The sequence below is a fragment of the Artibeus jamaicensis genome, unplaced genomic scaffold, assembly GCF_021234435.1.
Source record: "Artibeus jamaicensis isolate MK-2021 breed Jamaican fruit bat unplaced genomic scaffold, CSHL_Jam_final contig_410, whole genome shotgun sequence".
Lineage (NCBI taxonomy): Eukaryota > Metazoa > Chordata > Mammalia > Chiroptera > Phyllostomidae > Artibeus > Artibeus jamaicensis.
In genome coordinates, this window is record NW_026521820.1 from 1164861 (window position 1) to 1184124 (window position 19264).

General features: G+C 44.3%; 1 protein-coding gene across 3 annotated transcripts in view; it reads left to right on the top strand.

The window, feature by feature from the left end:
• Positions 1-1241: 1241 nt before the first annotated feature.
• Positions 1242-19264, top strand: part of STK24 (serine/threonine kinase 24) — a 136698-nt gene continuing 118675 nt past the window's right edge. For 2 of the 3 annotated variants that reach the window (XM_037138145.2, XM_037138147.2), the window contains exon 1: positions 1246-1713. In XM_037138145.2, coding sequence (XP_036994040.1) covers positions 1672-1713 — 42 coding nt within the window. In that variant the 5' untranslated portion in view covers positions 1246-1671. Of the gene's footprint in view, positions 1714-19264 lie in introns of all 3 variants that reach the window. The other variant, XM_037138146.2, reaches the window with a different exon arrangement.

Genomic DNA, 19264 nt, shown 5'->3' on the forward strand with positions numbered 1-19264 from the left:
CTTTAATGAAGTTAGTGTAGTACCAAATGATAACCATGGAGGTATTTGAAGGTGTCCTGGGGAAGCCTGAGGAAAAATGAGCATATTTCTCATGGGAAAGCAGGTGTTAAGTTTCATCATCCATGCCTTGTGTGATACAGAGCACGGGAGGGAACTGAAATTCTGAATACAATGATCTCAGAAAAACAGTTCCTATCTCAGTGGAGGACTTTTTAGAGTTTCCTCCAATAGTCTGTAAACTCTTTGGGGCTCATTTTTTGCATGTTTACCCTCGCACAACAATGGTACAACATGGACACTCATGCATCAAGGAGGTATCAGCGTCCCAATAATCTGAGGTACAGATAACTTCACTGGCTACCACTCTGTGGTTATAAATAAATACTTTCTGGAGGCAGCACGGTCTCATTCCTTCTTCTTTCTTTCCTTTGTAGTTGCAAAATAGAGGAGTAACATGTGGAGACAGTACTGCTGCCCGTGGTGGGGCCTGGGCTTTTGTAGGCAGTGGAAAGAGAGGGAGAGGACTGGGGAAAGCCTAGACTGGCTTTCTTCGATTGTCCTCCCTTTCTTCTCGTCCCTCCCTCCACTTCCCCTTCTCCTAGTGGACTCTCCGGCTTCGCGCCAGAGCCCAGAAGCGGTGGAGTCAGCCCCTCACTCACTCCTTAGCTAAGTTTACGGCGCCTAGCATGCCAAGCGGGTCTATTTTCAAGAGGCAAAAACACCGAGCATTAACAGCTCTCGGTCTCTCCCCTCCCAGTTTCCTCTTTGGGTTGGTTGGAAACTTCACCGAGACGCCGAGGAAGCTCCGCCCAGGTAGTTCTGAACCGGCCCGTGCCTGAGGCCCTGTTGGGCATTCTTCCTCCTGAAGTCCCCCAGCCCCAAACTGCCTTCGAGGAGGTCGACCAGACCCCGTTTGCCGGCGGGTAGATAGGGAAGCGTGGGTTGCTTGGAGGAAAGGAGGAAGATAGTAGAGTAAGAGTTAGTGCTAACGAGCGGTTAGCACTCACCAGACTCCCTAAGCTCACAACGGGGCCCGGGCAGGGTATCCACTTCTCCACGCAGGGAGGACACCCAGTTGAGGCCCGCTCCTTGCACCAACTGCCTGCCTCCTTCCCGCGCCGCCAACTGGGGCTGAGGAGCAATTCGCTAGCGACGCTCAGATTCCCCGCCAGCACAGGCGGAACGCGGCGCAGGTTGCGCAAGACCGCTGCGGCCTACAGCGCCGGGCGGCCGCGAGCCACCTCCCCCTCCCGGAAGCGCGGGGCGGGGTCCCCGGCCTGGCTGCGGAGGCGGGCGCGGGGTCCGGGTGAGGCAGGACGTGCTCGGCGCTAGCGGGTTCTGCGGTTCGTACGCTCCCACCCGGCTCCGGGCTGCCGGTCTCCAACCAGCAGCAGTGGTAGCGGCGGCAGCCCCTGCCCCGCGCCCCTCGCAGCCACTCCCCGGCGCTGTGCATGGAGACACCGTCCACCACTTGCCGCTGAGCCACCGTTTGGCCCGGGACCCGCGAGGGCTGGGTGGCCTCGGGCTTCGGCCGGTTCTGCCGAAGCCAGACTACTGATTGGCCGGCTACCTCCGCCGTCCGGAGGCTGCGTGTGGCTCGCGGGCCTCGTCGCCAGCGTAAGTCGGCGCAGCCCGGCCGTCCCGTCTCAGGAAGTGGCCGTCCTGACCGCCATGGCTCACTCACCGGTGCAGTCAGGCCTGCCTGGCATGCAGGTAGGCAGGAGCAGGGCCGCAGAGGGATGGGAGGGAGGGATGCGCCGGCCCGGGAGGAAGCGGGGAACTTACGGGTGTAAACACGGGCCCCCCCACGCTGCCCCTCCCGGGGTCGCGCCGGCCTCGCGCCGCTCTCCCAGCCCTCTAGGGCATCCTTGCCCGGCGTGGCGACCCGCTCTTGGGCCTGGAGGTGGGGGTAGCAGGCGCCTGAGGCCGCGGCCTAGTCTGGAGTAGCGGTGGTCAAGGGGGGATGTGGGGTGCCGGCCTCCCCGCCCTCGCCGCTACCGTCTTTCCCCAATGCCTCTAAGCTGCAGGCCCAGCGCGGGCCCCAGCCCGGAGGGAGAAGTGATGTAGGGAAATGGCTTTGGAGGCCCCTGCGCGAGCTCTGGGCCCTGCGTGCGTGCGTGCGGGGGTGGGGTGGGGTGGCGGAGGCCCCTGTCCTCCAAACGAGCGGGCAGCGAAGTTAAGAGGCGGGAGGGGAATGGGGTGCGCGCTGACACTTGTCCTGAGTCGGGCGGGGCGGAGAAGGCTGGGTGGAGTGGAGGAAGGTGTAACTGCTAGCCCCACTTCTAGCGTGTTCCGCGCGTTTCCTGTTTGTGCAGACTGGGGGGAAAGTGTGCGACCCTTTAAACCAGGAACCAGGAACAAGGAATCATTTCGGACTACTTGCACTCGGAGCCGAGGCTGAGCCGCGGGATCCCGGGCTTTTTTACTTTGAGACTTGATTGGATCCAGATGAGTTCCTTCCCAGTAAACCTCTTAATTGATGCTTTGTGGCATCTTGGCCTACCAGTGACTTTTTTGGAGGGTGCGGAGAAGTTGAATTTCAAATTTACATGAGTGCATTAAAGTTTTTCTTCATTTAGGACTGTTTTTCGTCCTTTGAAAAATAAAACTACTATCCTTGGCTAGTTTGTAATGTTTGTAAGCGCTTAAATGGTGGCAAATGATTAGGATTAAAATCTCACGATGCAGTTAGTGTTTGTCTTGTAAGTTTTACTTTCTCACTCGTTTATGTAAGCGAGTGAGCCTAAGAAAACAACCACAGTATCCAATTGGATTATTTATCTTACAGATACCGGCTCATTTTCTCTTCCCTCGCTTTTGAGGGCTGAGAGGAATACCGCTGGCCTCTTAGAAGCCAGGATTCTGTTCCCCTCATCTAACACAGATCATTACCTCTGTTTTTAAAACTATAATAAGAAAACTGGATTTCATTTTTCAGGTTTGAAATAGAAAAATAGTAACATAATGTAGCCAGAATTTTAGTCCACTTTTTTTTAAAACTCCTCCATGGAGTAGCAGTTAAAGTTAGTTTCTTAGAAGGGTGCTTCAAGAAAAATTGCCCTTGGATTTCATCTAAATAGTTTTAAAACTTGACAGGCATTTAAAACCTAAGCTTCTGCTGACTGTTAGGTAAAAATCAGATGTAGTTTCTTGGTATTTTTTAAAGTTTTTGCTTTGGTTTGAATTGGAAGGCAGTGTGAACTGGGTGAAAATTATTTCTGACCAGGAGAGTAAGAAGGACCTCTTGTAATTTAAAAAACAAAAAAAAACCCAACCCAAACTTTTACTCAATACTTCCTTTGGACTGACTTTTATGCTGTGTTAGGTTGCGATCTAGCACAAATAACTGCTTAGAGTTCACTTCGGCCTTGGTGGAAAGAGAATCAGTTTGAAAAGCTACTTAAAGCCCCACTAGCTGGTGTCCTGAAGTCAGTATCAGAAACTAGGTGGTTTCTAGTCTCTACTTCTTTTGTCCTCATTTTTTTTTTAAGAGTGTGGACCAGTACTTTTAAATCTTGGGAAAACATGAACTTTCTTTTATAATTTTGCTCCCCAAATATAGTGTATTTCCTAGATAATGGTACAATGGAACCGTTTTTATTTTGCTTTCTCAGTGTAACAGCCGATAAGTTTTTATTTGTTTGAAACAACCAAATTTGCAGTTGTTACAGTTTCAGTGGTGTGAGGGTGACTTCTGACAGTCTGTGATACTGTATTAGTATTGTACACCTACAAACTGTATATAATTGTTTTTAGTGTCCTATTTGGGGAAGAACATTCCTTTCTTGTTCCCACCCTCCAAATCCCGCCCCCCCCCAAAAAAAAAACAACAACCAAGCACATTTATTTTCTTTGAATTAGTAGTTGCTGCTGTCCAGGGAGGCTTTCCTTAGAGTTGTTAAGGATTAAGTTAAAAGGCATACCTGCCTTAGACTGCTCTCTGGGATAAAACAGAAGCACCAACCCTTCTGTGCCCTGCCCTGATACATCTCACATCCCTTCCTTTTTTAGCCTCTCTCACCACATGACCAGGGCTTACAAGGATTTGGCTTAACAATTTCAGAAAGATGGCAGAATAAGTTGATGGCCTAGGCAAAGGTGCTTAAAAAAATAAACCTGAATGAAACAACAGTTTAGTATAAACATCATTTTTCACTGTCTTGAAAATCATTTTTATGTCTCTTGATTCTTTCTGGTACCACTCAAAGCATGCTCTTTTCTAGATGTGCAAACCAACAGAGACTAATTGAACTGACCCAGGTACTGTTATATGGCAAATTCGTGACTTGAAAACCAGATTTTTTTCCTACCTTTTAGAGCATACTTCTCACCATGCTGTATTACTGCTTTTTTATTAGTTTTACATAAATTAATGTGTAATTCATCCCAACTTGGGTTAGCTGAAGAAATGAGAAATGTGGGATTGATGTCTTCTTTAATAAATCAGCAGTCGTTAACTGAATGTGCCAGGCCCTAGGTAATTAATGACTGTAAACCTAAATAACATCATTTTAAATAAATGTTTAATGAAAATTGCCCAAAAGCCTTTTCTTTTTTACCTCCAACACTCCAGTTTCATATTAACAAAGGGGAAAAAATAGAAATCATGAACTGAGTGTAATAACTACAAATAGACAAGAAGAAATTAGCTTAATTTGTGGATTTAACTGTACCTTGTTCTTCATTGAACATGGTGGCATTTCACTCAGTTAAGATGAAAAGAAAATCAAACTTCAGTTGGAGGCTGGTGCACTGATCAGCTTATAGTTTGCATAGTTATAATTTACAAAGAAATAGATTTTGGTTTATTAATTTTTACTACAGAATTTTATCAGTCACTTTAAACTTTTCTGGATGATGACCCACATGAGAAATATATTTTACATCAAGACCTGAAACAGAACTTTTAGAAGACAGTCCTAATCATTATTACTTGGTGAAGTAGTTGTGTGATGTATTGTATTTTATTTTATTATTAAAAAGCTGGTTGCAACACCAAATTGATTACATACCTGAGTGATTTTGACCTAAGTTTGAGACACTGATTAGCTATGTCACATGTGAAGTAGGGCCTGAGATCAGTTAGCATGTTTTGAGGATGCCATAAGTTTAAGATATTTTTGTATTTGAAAGTATAGACACTTTAGAGGAATAGCTAGAAAATTTTAAAGTTTCTAGTGGTTAGCATCACCCTTCCACTTTTTTACTTGGCTTGAGACTGCCCCTTGGTGTGGGGAGAGAGTGAAAAATATTTATTTAATGGCCAGAATGAATGCATTGGGAACGTCTTTCAAGTGTTCTTGCTTACCCTGGGGAAACGTGTGTTCTGCAGAATCTGGGAAATGAAGGTAAACAGAGAGACAGCTGGATTTAATTGTGGCTTAAGTGCTCCTGTCCTCCCCCCCCACCCAGTGTCACATTTCCATAGTTTTTTTTTTCCTGTTTCCATGGAGAGGACTCCCTGTGTTCAGCCTGTTACCATCTACATTCAAGGAAAAGGTTGGCCTATTAAAGAGTGTGGACATCTAGGGTGTTTGTGAGATTTAGGTTCTAAAAAAGCTCTTTGAGGGAGATGTTGTATTGTAGAATGCGGCCTGTTGTCTTAGAATTTTGGAATGGATGGGGAGCCTGCATTCATGCAACACATTTATTTGTCTATGGAGTGTGGTGTCAGCCACTGCGTGAGGTACAGGTGATAAACTCCTTTGGTCCTGTCCTCAGGAAATCAGCAGCTTAGTGATAGCTGATTTAAATGAGTAACTGAGGTACACAAAGAGCAGAGGTGTGTGGTTGAAAAGCTGGCTCTTAGACCTCCGCATAGAGGGGTAGCATAGGCCCAGGGAAGGGGGCCTGTGTTCCCAGCTACAGTCCAGTACCATCGTTGAGTGTCCTATACTTTAGGAATCGTGCTTCCTCAGTAGAAAGTGGAAAGAGTTGGATTCTGGGGAGTGGTGGGTGCCAGCTTGGAAGGTAGTGGTAGCACTTTAGGTGAGAGAGGAACCTCAGGAAAGTGAGAATAGGAGCAGAGAAGATAGTGGTTGGAGGTCCCAGTGTCAGGGTAGCCTGGGTGGACCTTTTCACAAGGTTCACTTAAACCTTGGTCATTTGAACTCTCAATGAACATTTTATAGTCTTTTATTTATTGTTTCCCACCCCCCTTCTTTTGACCCTTTTTGCTGTTTTATGCTGGAGTAGTAAGGAAAATAAAGGCACATTTTTTTTGTAACTATTAGTTGCTTAAGTTTTTAAAAAATATCTACTTTAATACTTCACATTCCTCTTTTCCTACGTCATCACAGCTTAACAGTATTAAGAATTTGTTTTGCTTAAGAATGTATTTTAGGGGTGAGAGTTGTCAGAAGATTTTTAAAAATTAAAATTAAAAATGTAGTTTGGAGCATTCTTGATAGTATTTCACATAGAACCAAGTCAGCTTCAAGTAAAAATTGGTCAGATTAGATTTTTCTAGGCAGCTAATGTAGTACAATTCCAGCAGAGAGTAGGTAAGGGTAAGTGGCAGCCATTGTCACTGTATCCTGTTTCTTTTTTAATTTTTTTGTTCTCATTTTTGATCTATGGCTCTAATGTGTGGAGCTGAGCTTACTTATTTGATGTAGGTTGACACTGCTTTTCAGTTGGACAGTATTTTTCTAAGACCTCGGTTCAGGACGTAGTGTGAATGGTTACTGAAGAAATGAGTCTGGTTGCTGCTGCTTTCTATGGAGAGGAGACTGATGATTTATTGGGAAACATGCCACTTAACCCTCTATTTTGAGTGATTTCTCCCAGTGATTCACAATTGCTGGCTTGGAAACTCTGTACCTGAAGGAAATGAACTACACCCAACCAACCCTTCTGTGGTTTTTTTTCTGCTTTAGCTGAGCATTGTTATCATAATGGAATCTCATGGCAGGAGTACAGGAAATAGAAGTTGCTCTCTGATAGCCCTCTTTTGCTGCTTAGAGTCAACCACTGCCATTGGACCTGTCATTTCCCATAATTTGCATTTTTGCATTGCACTGCATTTAAAACTATTAATACCAAGTGCTTTGGGGAAAATAAAAATACGGCTTTTGCAACACCTGGCTCCTGGGGGTGAACATGGAGTTTCCTAATGTAAAATTTGGCTCCCTGGTTTCCAGGGCTGAGATTAGAGAAAACTAAACAAGATGTACCTTTGGTAATTACAAAGTATAAAACATCCCATATTGTGGATTACAAAGGTACTTGATTTATACACCCTTGAACAAGCACAAGCACAACCTTGACTTTAGGTACCTTTCATTATGTTCTCATGAAGCTTCTTGGCCAGCAAAAGGAATCCTGTCTGTTCAGCATCCTATTGATATGTGAGTAAATTGTGAGAATGTTTTATCAAATATGTACCTGGTGTTTATCTTTCTATTATTTTCAGTCTGTTTTTTTTTTAATTTATTTATTTTTTAAATTGATTATGCTGGTACAGTTGTTCTATTCCCCCCTTCATTCCCCTCCACCCTGCCCCCGCAACCCCCCCATTACCCCCCTTTAGTTTATGTCCATGTGTCTCAAGTCCTTTAGGTTCTATATTTCCCATGCTATTCTTGCCCCCCCCCCCATCTATTTTCTATCTACTGTCTATGCTACTTGTTTTCTGTACCTTCTCCCCCCATCTCCTCCTCCCACTCCCCTGTTGCTAACCCTCCTTGAGATCTTCATTTCTATGTTTCCACTCCTGATCTGGCTGTCCTTTTAGTTTGCTTTCATTTTAGGTGTGGTTGTTAATAACTGTGAGTTTGTTGTCCTTTCACTGTTCATGTTTCTTTAACTTCTTTTTCTTCGATAAGTCCCTTTAACATTTCATATAATAAGGGCTTGGTGATGATGAACTCCTTGAATTTGGTCTTATCTGAGAAGCACCTTATCTGTCCTTCCATTCTAAATGAAAGTTTTGCTGGGTAGAGCAATCTTGGTTGTAGGTCTTTAGATTTCATGACTTGGAATATTTCTTTCCAGCCCCTTCTTGCCTGTAAGGTCTCTTTTGAGAAATCCGCTGACAGTCTGATGGGGACTCCTTTGTAGGTGATTGTCCCCTTAGCTCTTGCTGCTTCTAGGATTCTCTCCTTCATTTTAATTTTGGTTAATGTAATTATGATATGCCTTGGTGTGTTTCTTCTTGAGTCCAACTTTTTTGGTACTCTCTGGGCTTCTTGGATTTCTTGGAAGTCTATTTCCTTTGCCAGATTGGGGAAATTTTCTTTTATTATTTGTTCAAATAGTTTTTCCACTGGTGGTTGTGTCTTTCCCCCTTCTGGTACCCCTATAATTCGGATATTGGAGCGTTTAAAGATGTCCTGGAGGTTCCTAAGACTCTCCTCATTTCTTTGAATTCTTGCTCCTTGACTCTTTTCTGTTTGGCCATTATTTGGTTTCTTCTGGTCCACTCCATTGATTTGAGTCCCAGTTTCCTTTTCATCTCTATGGGTTTCCTGTGGAATTCCATTCATTTCCCTTAATTTAGCCTTCATATGTTTCTCTAATTTGTGGCTATAATCCACCAGATCTGTGAGGAAGCTGATGACCAGTGTTTTAAACTGTGCGTCTGAGAGTTTTGCTATTTCTTCGTCGCTTAGATTTATCTGTGGGGCTTTGAGGTCTTCCTGCGACATTTTTGGTCTGTTCTGGCCCTTTAAGTGGGAGAAGCGGCGCCTTGGAGTCCCAGGTCGCTTGGTTGTGACGCTGTATGTGGGGGCGTGGTCAGAGCGGGGAAATGGCGGCGCCCTCTAATGCCGCGGCCGCCGTTTATCGCCGCCGCGGCCGGTCCAACCTCCCACTCCCTCGCTCGCGCGCAATTAGGCAACCGCAGTCAACACGCTGCACCGCCTCCCCACTGTCTCCTCTGCAGTCGCTCACCCGGTGGGTTGCTCGGTCACTCACTAGGTCCAATCCTGGGTTTGGAACCCGTGTGTCTGGATTCGCGCGTCTGGATTCCGCGCCCGGGTCCGACCGAGCCCTCCTTTGTAACTCCTCACCAGACGCCGGTTTCGCCCCTTACCGGTCGGGCTGAAGAATTTGTTGTTAGTGGACTTCCGAAAAGTTCAGTTTTCCGTGTTCTGGTTGTGTTTTCTGATGCTAATATTTAGTTGTCCCTAAACTTGGTTGTGTGAGGAGGCACGGCACATCCACCTAAACCTCCATCTTGGCGGAAGTCTTCAGTCTGTTTTTAAAAAGACTTTCCTGTTTTAAGATTTGAAAGGACCATAGAGACCGAAGTCCTTTTATAAATGTTTAATTATGTAGGATTTTATTTAGATTTTATTAAAGAAATTATGCATATGTTTTAAAGAATCAAATGGTTTCATACGGTTTGTTTGGAAAGATAGCAGTTACTTGTCCCTTGCCTCCATTTCCTCCTCCCACAAGGCAGGCCTCTTTAATCTCTTAGCTGATTGTTGTTGATACTCCTTTGTTTATAAAGAACATTTAAAAATTGGTGCTACTTTTTTTCCTAGTTTCAGGCATTATTTCTGAAGATGAGGATTTACTTCTTGCCTCCTTCACTTTCCCCTTTCTTTCTCCAGTATAGTTAGTTACATTGAAACTTTGGTCAGATTAGCTGAATAATTAATGTGACAGTATAAACAGTATTCACAGCCCAGCTGTTAGTAAACCAGGATTACTTTTCAAATCTTTTTTGGAAGTTGTTTCTTTGGTAATGTACTTAGTTTTAACAAAATAGCATAGATTGGGTGGCTTAAATGACATATATTTCTCACAGTTCTGGAGGCTGGGAAGTCTAAGATCAAAGTGCTTCAGTGTCTGGTGAGAACCCTGATTCATTGAAAGTGTATTTTTGCTGTGCCCTCACATGGCAGGAGGGTCAAGGAACTTGCTGAGGTCTGTCTCATTTATAAGAGCATGAATTCCAATCCTTAGGGCTCCATTCTCATGACCTAATCACTTCCCAAAGGCCTCACCTCCTAATACAGTCACATTGGGGGTTAGGTTTCAACATCCAGATTTCGGAGGGGGGACACAAACATTCAGTCTGTAGCAGTATTTTTTCAGCTCCCAACTTGCACCATTTGTTGAAACCCATCCTCTCTTGGGAAGTGCAGAAAGAGTAGACAGGTTTTCTATCAGTTTCACATTTCTGCAGAAGGCTTCCCGTGAGCCTGTGGATCTGCTTGTTGGGGACTGGTGATCCTCCACACTTGGTGCATTGCTGGCTTCCTTTGTTTTGTCTTCCAGATTTCTCATGCTGCTCTGTTGGCATGTCCGGTTTTCTGCCTCCTGTTATCTTTCTTGGTTTACATCATTGTTTTGGTAGAATTACTTTGCATTGCCTTCCTGCAAATGGAGTACATGGGAGACAGGTTTTTGAAGCTTTACATACCTGAAATTTTCTGTTTCTTTTTAAAGATTTTATTTATTTACTTTTATAGAGAGGGGAAGGGAGGGAGAAAGAGAGGTAGAGAAACATCAGTATGTGAGAGATACATGGATCTGTTGCTTCTCAGTTGCCTCTCGCAAGCCTCCAACTAGGGCTGGCCCGAAGCCCAGGCCATGTGTCCTGACTGGGAATCGAACCAGCAACCTTTCAGTTTATAGGCTGGCACTCAGTCCACTGAGCCACACCAGCCAGGGCTGAAATTTTCCTTGTATTTCCCTTCCATTGATATTTTGGTATGCAATAGACTCATAGGGTAGAAATTATTTTCCTCCAGAATGTTGAAGTCACTTCTTCACTGTTTCAGCTTCCAGTTGCAGTGTCACACCAATCTTGTAGAATCTGAATTTTTCTTGTCTCCTGCATTCACGTTACCTCTCCTCACTGTCCTTGACATCTTTATATGGGGGTCTTTTTATTTTTTTGTGATAGGTACTTTGTTAGGTCTCTTTAAGTGGTCAATGCAGGTCTTTTTTGTTGAATTATTTCTTGGACTCCCCTCCCCTTCCCTTCCCTTTTGTTTGTTCTCTCTTAAACTCTTATTTTTTGGGTGTTGGACCTTCTGGACTGGTCTTCAAATAATCTTACCCTTTTAAACCTAATCTCTGTCTCTCTTTTTTCCTTGGCTTTAGTGGTTGTCTCAACTTTTTCTTCTAATGAGTATTTCATTTCTGCTCTTGTTTTATAAATTCTAAGAGCTCTTTTTGGTTCTCTGAATGTTCTTTTGTTACACTGTTCTGTTCTTGTTGCAGTTGAAATATCTGTTCTTATCTCCCTGAATATATTAATTCTGGTATTTTTTTCTTCCCAATAGAGTCTCCCTGACTCCTTTGGTAGGTTTTGATCTCTATTGTTGTGGTAGAGGCCACCTTCAGATGTTCACTAATATGTAAGAGTGGGAGACTACTGAGACAGTTAGAAATCTGAGCTCTTGAAAGGTTTTTTTTTTTTTTTAACACTACTGTCAGGTGCTCTTACTGGACAGGATAGTTAAGGATATTGCTTATGTCAATTTCTTTTTTTTTTTTTAAGATTTTATTTATTTTTAGAGAGGGAAAGGGAGGGAGGAAGAGGGAGAGAAACATCAATGTGTGGTTGCCTCTTGTGCGCCTCCTACTGGCAACCTGGATTGCAACCTAGGTATGCTCTTAGACTAGGAATGAAAGTGGTGATCCTCTGGTTCACAGGCCCATGTTCAATCTACCGAGCTATACCAACCAGGGCTCTTTCATCTTTTTACGCATTTCTTCTTCTTGAGGAAGCCTTGCCTGAGGTATTCTGATCTGCTCCCATCTGGACTGGTTGTCCTTCTTTACACCTTATATACTACTCAGGCTGATGCCCCTTCTCTGGCCTGAGGCCTTGTGCCCACCTGAATGCTGGAGGGAGGGAAAGGACTGAGTGTGGGCACAGTGTCTTATGTAGCTTCATTCTGTTCCAGAAACCCTCAGTTTCCTTTCCAGGGAATATGTTTTCAGTTGTTTTCTTGATAGGGAATGCATGAAGCAGTTGCCTGACTTTGAAGGGTGGGGAAAGTCAGAGTACCAGATCGGAGCACTGTAGGTGCTCCCTTCCAGAGGTTCTTGTGCTCAAGTTCCTGAGTTTTGGGGATTCACCACTGCAAGTGAGGTTGATTTCTGCTTTTTCCACTTGTCTTTTAGCATTTGTTTTCTCCTCTCCATTTTCTCACCATCTATTTTCCAGCTTCTGGAATTTCAGTGCTGTTGGTTTTCCCTCCCCTCTTGGTACACACAGATTTCAGGATTAATCAAAATAGAAGCCCATGCTCAGTGTGCTCTCTACCTGGAAGTCACCATAGATGAATGAATAGAATTTGAATTCCAGTGTCAGGATTGTTTGGGCTGCATTGTTCCCTTCTTCTGTGATTGTGCCTTCTGTTTTCTTTCTGTAAGTATACAGAAATATAAACATATGCTTGTTTTTCCATATCTCTAATAGCCATTGACCTCCACCTCCCTAACTTGAACTGAGAACCTGTTTTTCTCTATTTTGTCTTGTTTACTGGCCCCAAGATCTTGTGGGCACAGAACCAATTAGGGAGCCCTCTTTGGAGAAAACATTTGTTTAAGTTGATTGATGTTTTGGGGTTTTAGGCCATGGTCGTCTAGAATTGAGTGTCTGCTTCTTGGGAGGATGGTGAGGGCAGTGTGAGTCATGGCTGTTTCATGGCTGTCAGCACAGCACTTGAGCACAGGTGCACAGCAAATGTTGAATAGCTTTTCAGGGTGGGTTCAGGAGCCTGTGTGGCAGATTCAGTTTGCTACTCATCAGAAGATAGTGGACTGAGGAATGGAGAATAGGTATCTTGGGCTCAGTGCAGAGCAAAAGCTTGGTCACTGCATGGTGTTGTTCCTTACACATGAGACATCTGTGGGTGAATGACTCAAGGGAGCACATAGAAACAGGGAAAACTGTTCTTTGGGAGACTGCCTTAAAATGATATCAGACTTAAGTACAAAATACTTTTTTGGGAGTAGAAATTTACAGTAACAAACCGCTGAGTGAAAATGGAAAGTAATCCAGAATCTGGGATTAGCCAGCAGCTATTTGAAGCAGAGTTTTATGGAACTGTAAAATCATTTTCACTTGTGGTTATTCAAAGTTGTTAAATTGCTACCTGAACTCTGGATGAACTGAGAACCTGCTCAAGAGAAAGATATTGTTTGAAAGTTCCTTTATTGTGTTCATGCACTTTCATTGTATCAAACATTTCTTGAGAGGTAATTTTAAAAAAATAGAGCCTTCTGGTCAAGATGGTGGCATAGGGGCCAAGATGGAGGTGTAGGTAGAAGCACTGTACCTCCTTGTACAACCAAATTTAAGGACAACAAAGATTTAGAAACAAAAACACAACCAGAACAGACAGAAAATTGAACTGTACCAAAGTCTGACAACCACGAACCAGTCATCCAGACCGGTAAGAGGGGCGGAGTTGGCAGCTGGCAGAGAGGGGTCGCGTCAGGAGGAGGCAGTAGTTGGCAGGCCTAGGTGTGGGTAGGAAACAAGCAAACCCAGTGATACGCGCAAGGTGGCTGGCTGATCACGGACACGTGTTTGTGTGCTGACAAACCAGGCAAAACTGCTCAACCCAGTGCCCCAGCGCTGGGAAATAAAGCCTAAAAGCACCAATTGGAAAAACTTTCCGGGGTTGAAGTTCTGGGAGAGGCTCCCAGCCTCATTGGAGAGTTTGTTGGAGAGACCCACAGGGTCCTGGAGGGTACACAAGCCCACCCACCTGGGAACCAGCAACAGAAGGGCCCAATTTGCTTGTAGGAAGCGGCAGAGGGGACCAAAATTCAAGAGAGAACAGAACAAGCGCCATTGCTCCCTCTCTGACCCTGCCCCCACATACAGCGTCACAGCCCAGCAACTGGGTTGACCTGCCCTGGTGAACACCTGAGGCTCTGCCCCTCATACATAACAGGCTCAACCTGACTAAAACATTATGGCTCAAACAGAAGAACAGATGAAAGCCCCAGAGTCAATACTTCTAAGCGACCAAGAGATAGCTAACCTATTAGATGCAGAGTTCAAAACACTGGCGATCAGGATGCTCACAGAATTGGTTGATTTTGGTCGCAAATTAGATGAAAAAATGAAGGCTACACTAAGTGAAATGAAGGAAAATGTACAGTGATGGAAAGAAAACTGGGACTGAAATCGATGGAGTGGACCAGAAAGAAGAAAGAAACAACTAAACAGAAAAGAATGAAGAAACAATTCAAAACAATGAGGAGAGGCTTAGGAACCGCCAGGACATATTTAAACATTCCCACATCCGAATCATAGGGGTACTAGAAGGAAAAGGAGAACAGCCACAAGTGGAAAACTTACTTGAACAAATAATAAAGGAGAACTTCTTCAGTCTGGCAAACGAAATAGACTTCCAGGAAGTCCAGGAAGCTCAGAGAGTCCCAAAGAAGAGACCCAAGGAGGAACACACCAATTGTGATATACAATTACATTAGCCAAGATTAAAATGAAGAAGAGAATTCTAGAAGCAGCAAGAGATAAGGGGACAGTCACCTACAAAGGAGTGCTCATCAGACTGTCAGCTGATTTCTCAAAAGAGACCTTCCAGGCAAGAAGGGGCTAGAAAGAAGTATTCCAAGTCATGAAAGGCAAGGACCTACATCCAAGATTGCTCTATCCAGCAAAGCTTTCATTTAGAATGGAGGGGCAGATAAAGTACTTCTCAGATAAGGTCAAATTCAAGGAGTTCATCATCACCCCTTATTATATGGAATGTTAAAGGGACTTATCTAAGAAAAAGAAGATAAAAAAGATGGACAGTGAAAGGACAGCAATCTCAGTTATTAACAACCACACCTAAAACAAAAGCAAACTAAGTGGGCAGCTAGATCAGGAGCAAAGCCACAGAAATGGAGATCACTTGTAGGGTTAGCAACAGGGGAGTGGGGGGAGGAGAAAAGGGGAGAAGGTACAGAGAATAAGTAGCACAGACGATGGGGAGAAAATAGGGGAGGGCAAAGGTAGTGTGGGAAATGTAGAAGATAAAGAACTTATGACACATGGGCGTGAACTAAAGGGGGGGATGTGGTGGGAGGGGGTATGCAGGGTGGAGGGGAATGAAGGGGAGTAATGGCATAATCAATAAAATATATTAAAAAAAAGATGGCATCGGCAGAAATCGCTTGTCTCCTTATACAACTATGTCAAAATCACAGCTAAAATAGAACAGCCATCATTCAGAACCATCAGAAATTGAGTAACAACTATGGGATTAATGAAACTATATCCACCCAGACTGGTGGCAGGGGTGTAGACACTGAACAAGCTAATCTCTCAGTGTGGTGGTAAAAATTCCGGAGAGGTATCTTGGGAGTGAGGAGGCCCAGGACCACACCAGGCCCCCAGCCCAAGGTTCTAGTGCCAGGAAGATAAGTCCCCACAATTTCTGGCTGCAAAACCCAGCACCGATTGAGTCAGTGGAATAAACTTCTGGAGTCCCAAGCAGATCCTCTTAAAGAACCCATTCAGGGACTCACCTACTCACACTCACTCCCTGAGCTCTAGAGCTGGTTGACAGCTTGAGGGGCATCAGTGGCATATAGCAAGAAACTAAAGTATCTGGCATTGCGGTGAACAGAGGCCATTGTCCCTTTTTTAAACCCTCTCCTCACAGAGCCTGCTGCTGGTGTCATATCTGAGACTTAGTCAGCCTGGCTAATGCTGTTTGACTAAGTTTGGAGATCCCTAGAGACTCTGCCTTGCTCAGCTTATGGGCCCACCCCAGCTGCTTTTCCATATGAATAATCGGTCTTGGCTCTTGCTTCCCAACTTCCTAAATCCTTTCAAAGTAGCAACAGCAGGCCCCAGTGAGCCCAAAGCCAGGCACTAGCGGAAGCTGGTCTAGAGTCACAGTTTGGCTTTGTCTGGAAATTTCTAAACCAAGCAAGCACAGGTAGCAGCCATCTCAGATTGCTCGCTCTGTCTATCTATCTGTCTGTCTATCTATCTATCTATCTATCTATCTATCTATCTATCTATCTATCTATCTACCATCTATTCATTTATGTTTTTTCTTTAAAAATTTTTTCTAGAGGGGAAGGGAGGGAGAGAGGGAAAGAATCGTCAATGTGTGGTTGCTTCTCATGTGCCTCGCCCCCCCCCCCACCCCCACTGGGCACTTGGCCCCCAACCCAGGCATGATCCCTGACAGAATTGAACCAGTGACCCTTTGGTTCACAGGTTGGTGCTCAATCCACTGAGCCACACCAACCAGGGCTCAGATTGCTTTATCGCTCAGGCAGCATGTCCCCGGGCAAAACACAGGTGGGGGCTGACCTTGGGCTGCACCACCTGGGAAACCCCAGGGCCAGTGTACCCAGTGGGCTGCTACAGACCACTTCAGAGCACCGCCACCCTGCCTCTCCAGAGCTGCTTCTCCACAGATGGTGCAGGTTAGTGGTCAGTGGTCACAACCAGTCCTTGCAGCTGACTGGCCTGGGCAAATACCTTCCATTGATCGGTCAACAGCAACCAAAGCTCAACTATAAGAGGAGGGTATACTCAGCTCACATGAAGGGCACACCTCGATTACCCAGCTTGGGTGATATGGGTGGCTGTGCCACTGGACCCTACAAGACATTAAGACACACTACTAGACATGGAGTCAAAGCAGCTGTACCTAATATATAGAAACAAACATAGAGAGGCTGACAAAATGAGGGGAAAAGCATGACCCAAATGAAAGAACAGATCCAAATTTTAGAAAAAAAGCTAAATAAAATGGAGATAAGCGATCTAGCAGATGCAGAGTTGAAAACACTGGTTATGTAAGAGAGTGCAACCAGGGGGCCCCCAAAAGAAGGGTTTGTAATGGGGTCCAGAACTCAGGGTGTCCAGGAAATATTAAAAATATGGGATGTTCTCACCCCACAAGTCTGAACTGGGGGGTGGGACACATGGAGCAGGGCCATGGAGAGTTGTTTTGCTTGTTTTGCGTAGCAACAGTTTTGCAGATAACCTCTAGAATGGTCATTTAACATATCTATAACCTTTAACTGGTTTCATAGATATGTTAAGTAGCTGTGACCATGCTTTGAGCCAGGGAGAAGGGAGTGACTTGAACCCATGATGTAACTGGGAGGCAACTCCCCCTGGTTACAGAGCCTGCATAAGAACTTGGAGATGTTTGACTCCACACCACAGGTCCATGACTGCCTGGACTTTTTGTGGCAGCCCAGAAAAGCTGGAAAAATAATGGGAATGCTGGCAAGTGTAGCTGATTGTGCAAGGAATTGGAAATGGGGCTGCAGAAGAATATTGGCTCTGGGATTTAAACTCAGGCGTGGCAACTGTGACAAGAAGAACCATGTGGTTCTGGCAGGGGAGAACCACTTGGCTGTGGGTCTTTCTTTGTGATGCAGCTTAGGAAGGCCAGAAAGCAAGATGTAGCAGCGATGCGGAGCTCTGTCTTTAGCAGTTCAAAGAGCCACAGACTAATATTTCCTTTCCTGAGATACGGTACCCCAGACTGGGCAAAGTGGGGAAGGAAGGACTATGTGTGTTTGTGGGTGTTTTAAGGGACTTTGGGATTTTAATGAAGACTTAAGTCATTACTCTTAAGGTTGTATAACTTTTGAATAAATAATTCCTTTCCTTTTCACCAGTCTCTAATATGAAGAGTTATAATTCCCTGGCAGTCGGCAAGGTGAACCTAGTGCAGAGGACCCCAGCAGAAGGGAGGGCCCATTCTGTAACATTGCGTGACCCCTTCTCTATGGGCCAATTGGAAAATCATGAGAGACCAACCACATGCACAGTAGCTTTAAAGTAATAAAACTACTTGCACATGTGCAGTAAAAGCCCACCAAAACTAGCCTGGAAGGGTCCACCCTATAAGAATAGAATCCCTCCAGCCCATGAGGTCAATCTTTGCTTGGAGTTGGCCTGCTCTAGTGTTCTCTGCTATAAACTCTGGGTGTTCGGTTCAGTTCTCTGTCCTGATCACCAAGAACCTGGTTACTGGTGCCCACCTGTGACATTTATAAACATGCTCAAGGACCTCAACAGCATAAAAAAGATCCAATCAGAAACAAAGTAAATACTAATTGAAATAAAGAACAATTTACAGGGAAACAACAGTAGAGTGGATAAAGCCAAGAATCAAATCAATGATATGGAACCCAAGGAAGCAAAAAACAATCAGAACAATAAGAAGAAAAAAGAATCCAATAAACAGTGAGGGTGGTGTAAGCAACCTCTGGAACAACTTCACAATGTCCAACATTTGCATCACAGGGGTGCCAGAAGGAGAAGAGAAAGAGCAAGAAATTGGAAATCTATTAGAAAAAATAATGAAAGAAAACCTCCCTAATCTGGTGAGGAAAATAGACATATAAGTCCAGTAAGCACAGAGAGTACCCAGCAAAGTGGATGCAAAGAGGTCCATGCCAAGATACGTCATAATTAAAATGCCATAGGTTAAAGATAAAGAGAGACTCTTATAAGCAGCAAGAGAAAAATCAGATTACCTACATGGGAGTTCTGATAAGACTGTCAGATGATTTCTCAAAAGGAACCAACCTGCTTTTCATAACTTTGAATATTTCTTGCCATGTCCTTACAGGCTAGAAGGGGTTGGCAAGAAATATTCAAAGTTACGAAAAGCAGGTACTTATAGCTAAGATTGCTCTACCCAGCAAAGCTGTCATGTAAAATAAAAGGGCAAATAAAGAGCTTCCCAGACAAGAAAAAAGGAATTTATCATCACCAAACAATTGTTATATGAAATGTTAAAGGGACTTATTTAAGGAAAAGAAGAACCTCAAAACTATGAACAATACAATGTCAAAAATATAAATCTGTCAACAACTGAATCTAAAAAAAACTAAGCAAACAAGAAGAATAGTACAGAATCTTGGACATGGAGAGTGTTTTGATGGTTGCCAGATGGGAGGTGGGTGTGGGGGAATGGGTGAAAAGGTGAGGGTATTAAGAAGTACCAATAGGCAGTTACACAATAGCCGTGGGGATGTAGAATACGGTGTAGGAAATGGAGTAGCCAAAGAACTTACTTGCATGACCCATGGATGTGAACAATGGTGGGGGGATTGCCTGAGGGAGTGGGAGGTGTTGGGTGGAGGGTGGTAAAGTGGGGGAAAACCAGGACAGCTGTAATAGTATAATCAATAAAATATTTTCAGAAATAAAGGTGTAAAAAATAAAGATGTGCAAGTACAAAGAAATATTCATTTACTCAGCACTTCCTACTGCTAGAGGTTTTTGTTTTTCCTTCTGCTTCATTGTGTTAGTGAATAGATAATTGGAAAAGTAAACATACCTTTG